Source organism: Photinus pyralis, unplaced genomic scaffold, assembly GCF_008802855.1.
Source record: "Photinus pyralis isolate 1611_PpyrPB1 unplaced genomic scaffold, Ppyr1.3 Ppyr1.4_LG8, whole genome shotgun sequence".
NCBI lineage: Eukaryota > Metazoa > Arthropoda > Insecta > Coleoptera > Lampyridae > Photinus > Photinus pyralis.
Genome location: NW_022170819.1, coordinates 6016997 through 6020772, shown reverse-complemented (window position 1 = coordinate 6020772; position 3776 = coordinate 6016997). Strand labels below are relative to the sequence as shown.

General features: G+C 32.7%; 1 protein-coding gene across 1 annotated transcript; it reads left to right on the top strand.

Moving 5' to 3' along the window:
- The first annotated feature begins 1157 nt into the window (after positions 1-1157).
- LOC116177719 (MIT domain-containing protein 1-like) lies at positions 1158-2196 on the top strand. Its single transcript, XM_031496788.1, has 3 exons — positions 1158-1411; positions 1458-1884; positions 1935-2196. Exons 1-3 carry the CDS (start codon positions 1285-1287, stop codon positions 2089-2091), a joined length of 711 nt encoding a protein of 236 aa, XP_031352648.1. The 5' UTR covers positions 1158-1284; the 3' UTR covers positions 2092-2196.
- Positions 2197-3776: the final 1580 nt, after the last annotated feature.

Genomic DNA, 3776 nt, shown 5'->3' with positions numbered 1-3776 from the left:
ATAAATTTTTATTTTAATTATAAAATCATAGATGCCGCTACTCTGGGTCTATGTATGTTATTTATCCCACAAGCACCACGATTTATACTTCGTGAATAATAATACTACCAGCTACACATAGCCCATATAATAAAATAAATGAATTTCAATAACGGATTAGTGCTTGTTTACAAGGAACGTATATGTAAGAAATACATAAAACTTAAGAATTTAGTAAAGTTAAACTGTAGAAACATACATAAACATAAGATGTTTATAAGGAACGTAATTTTTACGTACGGTTTTAAACGTAGTGATTTAAGTGATATGTCTTCGCGCGTATTCACAAAAGTTGAAAATTTTTCAACTTTACGTACGGCTTAAGTATATTAATTATACATATACAATGGCAATAATAAACGGCGATGTTTTGTTTTAATAACAGGTAACATAGGCACCAACTATTTGATTCCATTTCAAATTGTTACGCTTACGAGTCCGTTACCAAAAAATATTTAAGATATATTCATATTTACTAGGTGTTATATTTTCAATATCAGATAGTGTATATTAGTCATGGGCATGTCGTGATCAATATCATTGATTATACACGTATAATCAATGATAAATATCCCGCAATTTTTTCTTACAGTTCACGTAATAGTTATTTCAAAGAGTATCCATAATTGGTTATTTACATAAAAGTCAGGAAAATGACACGTTACTGGCGAGGAAATATTGAAGTACAAGGCCCCTTTGGGGCCGAGTACTTTAATTTCCGAGTCAAGTAATGTCATTTTACTGACGAGTTTTGTATTAAATTTTACCCGAAATCGTATTTTAACATAAAATTTCAATTTTTATATAGAACTTTTGATTAATATCAATCTGTCAGTGATGACAGGAGTCATTATAGACGTTTAGCAATGTGACAGATGCGGCAGGTAAAGTGACAGGTGCGGCCGGTAAAGTGACAAGTGCGGCCGGTAAAGTGGCAGGCGGCAGGAAAAGTAGACTGGTCTGCCTCCGTCATGGAAACTAACGCTAAAGAGTATCCTCTTTGCTAACGCTTTCCTGACAAAGTAGGCATGAAAATGAAGGTTTCATGACGATTTTGGGTAAAAAGATGTAAACTGGCAACCACAGAATAAATATCGCTATTCGCTACCAACTATTTAATTGTGGCAACGTTGGAAATTAGTAATTAATAATTTGTGAATAAATGATTGTATTTATTTTTTATTCATTCTTTTTTGGTTACTTACTTTTGATTATTCACTTAAAACAGATAAATAAAACAATATCATGAGTTTGCAATCAACTGCTGGCAACTTACTCCAACGAGCTGTAGAGTTAGATGGTAAAAAACGGTACACAGAAGCTTTAATATGCTACCAAGAAGGTTTACAAGTGTTAGTGGATGTCTTGAAGGGTTTGTAGCTAAACTGTCTTCACACTACAGTAACAATTTTCATTAGAACAGGATGGTGAAAAGCGAGTCTATTTGCGTGCAAAAGTGGAAGAATATATGAAACGTGCTGAACAAATAAAAGAACTAATAGAAAAATTGAAAAGAGAAGGTAACTTTCATGAACAAATTCATGTGGAAAACGATTCCATAGGTCATAGCTATAACAGTATATTTAGTAGATTTTTGGATCAGGATGTTGATAATATTAGAATTGAGGATCCTTACATACGTACCCACCATCAATGTCAAAATCTTGTTCGATTCTCTGAATTGGTGGTAAAGAAATGTACACAAGTACGTTTTATTGAGCTTATTACAGTAAACAGTGGAGCTGAACAGGCCAAATGGTTAAATGAAGTGCAGAATAGCTTGTTGCAGCGCAAGGTCAACCTAAAAATTACATATTCTGATACTTTACATGATAGACAAATTACGTAAGGGTATTTAGTAAATGGAAACTTCAATTTTACTGAGTCTTTCGCAGGTTGAGCACTGGCTGGATAATTAAAATTGGACGAGGCCTGGACTACTTCAAAGCTCCTCAAACAAAATTTTCCTTGGGAACGTTTGACTTGGATTTAAGACCTTGTCACGAAACCACAGTTGATATATTTCATTCCAATACAGTTCGGAATAAGTGATCTTTTTAAAGTACATCCAAAGTAGGATGTAAAATTATGTGTAGATATTTGTATGTTGATTTAATAATTTGTGTGTTTTACTACAAATAAAAAACTTAACCATTACGTTTACTTAGTAGGAAGGTATATACATCATTTTATATAAAATTGGTTTCTTCTCAGTTTTGCCAGAGGGATGATTTTCTATTAGCTTGTATGATTCGTAAAACTATTGGTCATTATTAGACAATGAATTATAAAAATTGCAGTAGTGTAATTTTACCAATGGAAAATACATTTCACGTTGGTCAGTTAATGCAATATATCTTTGTTGTACATGGAGCAAATCAATGTAGTTTGTCCCATTTATGGGACTTATAAGTGACAGTAAGTACATAATAATAAAATGGTTTGTACAAACTATAACTTTCCCATGCGACTCTTTCTCGAGATCAGTGAGCGACGGGGATTGATTTTATCTTTCATTGTATTCTAATTAAAGGTCTCAACGAAAGGAATTAATTTCTACCATCCATACTCCTCCTCCTCGACTTCTTATCGTGATTGGGTATATTCCTTTATACCTCAACAACGGATTGTCGGAAGAGGGTACTCACAAAGGACGATTGCAAGAAATATATCCATAGGTGATGTCAAAACAAAAGCTATTTCGGTTAAAAAAAAACGTGCTTTATCTGCACAAGAGTTGTGCACAATTTATACCTGTTTAATTTGGGAGGCAGTAATTTCTTTTCTTTCAAATTTAAATTGCAAGATTATTCTCTGCATTGAATATATAGCTACGATATGGATGGTAGATGTTTATAGAGATATCTAAGAGTAACCGCCAAAAAGCGTAACTACAATTTTTTCCAAAACATAAGGTTTAATTTCATTGTCTAATGTTTCTTAAATGTTGTGGAAGTTCTTCCAGCAGTTCACCAGTGCCAAACCGTCACCCAGAACATTCAGAATTAACACTTTCCTGGACCTCTGAATCCTTGAAGCCGATTAATCAGTTTTCGATAACATATATTCCTTTGTTCACTTATTTGAAAGACTATATTATATCCATAAACTTTCTGATGTTAGACTTTACTTGGGAATACCAACTCTTAAACAGAGAAGTTTACTGGTCTCCTGAACTGTCAGGATATTTTATCTAAAGACTGGAGTTGAAAACAGAAGTAGTGTTTAGCTGAATTTTAGGAAAACGTGAAGAAATTCCATATCATGCAATTGTAAAGTCGGCAATAGTTTGACAATGGGCATTGCCATTATCTATAGGGTAACGTAATTTAAATACGTGAGAATAGTATTAACCCTGTAAAATTTAATTTTAATTTAATTTAAGATTGTAAAGATTACAATATTTACTATTCCTACAAAGTACTTAATATTTATATAGTGTACATGTTTGGAAGTTGCACACCCCTCAACATGTCAATTGTTTTTGGTCATTGAACATATTCCTAAACATGATATAAGCACAGATTTAAACACTCTTAAATCTGTGATATAAGTACCACTGCTTACTCTCGAGCGAGTCACCACATGCAGTCATTATACTCTGTACGGCTGTTAATTTCATATTTTTTAATGTAAAACAACCGCTTTATACGTTTCAAAAGATGGATAGGTACTGAAATTTTAGTATGAATGCCGCACAACTTTTCTTAAACAAAATTAAAAATCAAACAAGAGAA

What these genes read in the sequence shown, in the direction of transcription:
- LOC116177719 (XM_031496788.1), top strand. Translation starts at nt 1,285, where the DNA reads ATGAGTTTGCAATCAACTGCTGGCAACTTACTCCAACGAGCTGTAGAG. An exon ending in GTTAGTGGATGTCTTGAAGG is followed by an intron (nt 1,412 to 1,457) that starts GTTTGTAGCTAA and finishes AATTTTCATTAG; the next exon opens with AACAGGATGGTGAAAAGCGA. An exon ending in TTACATGATAGACAAATTAC is followed by an intron (nt 1,885 to 1,934) that starts GTAAGGGTATTT and finishes AGTCTTTCGCAG; the next exon opens with GTTGAGCACTGGCTGGATAA.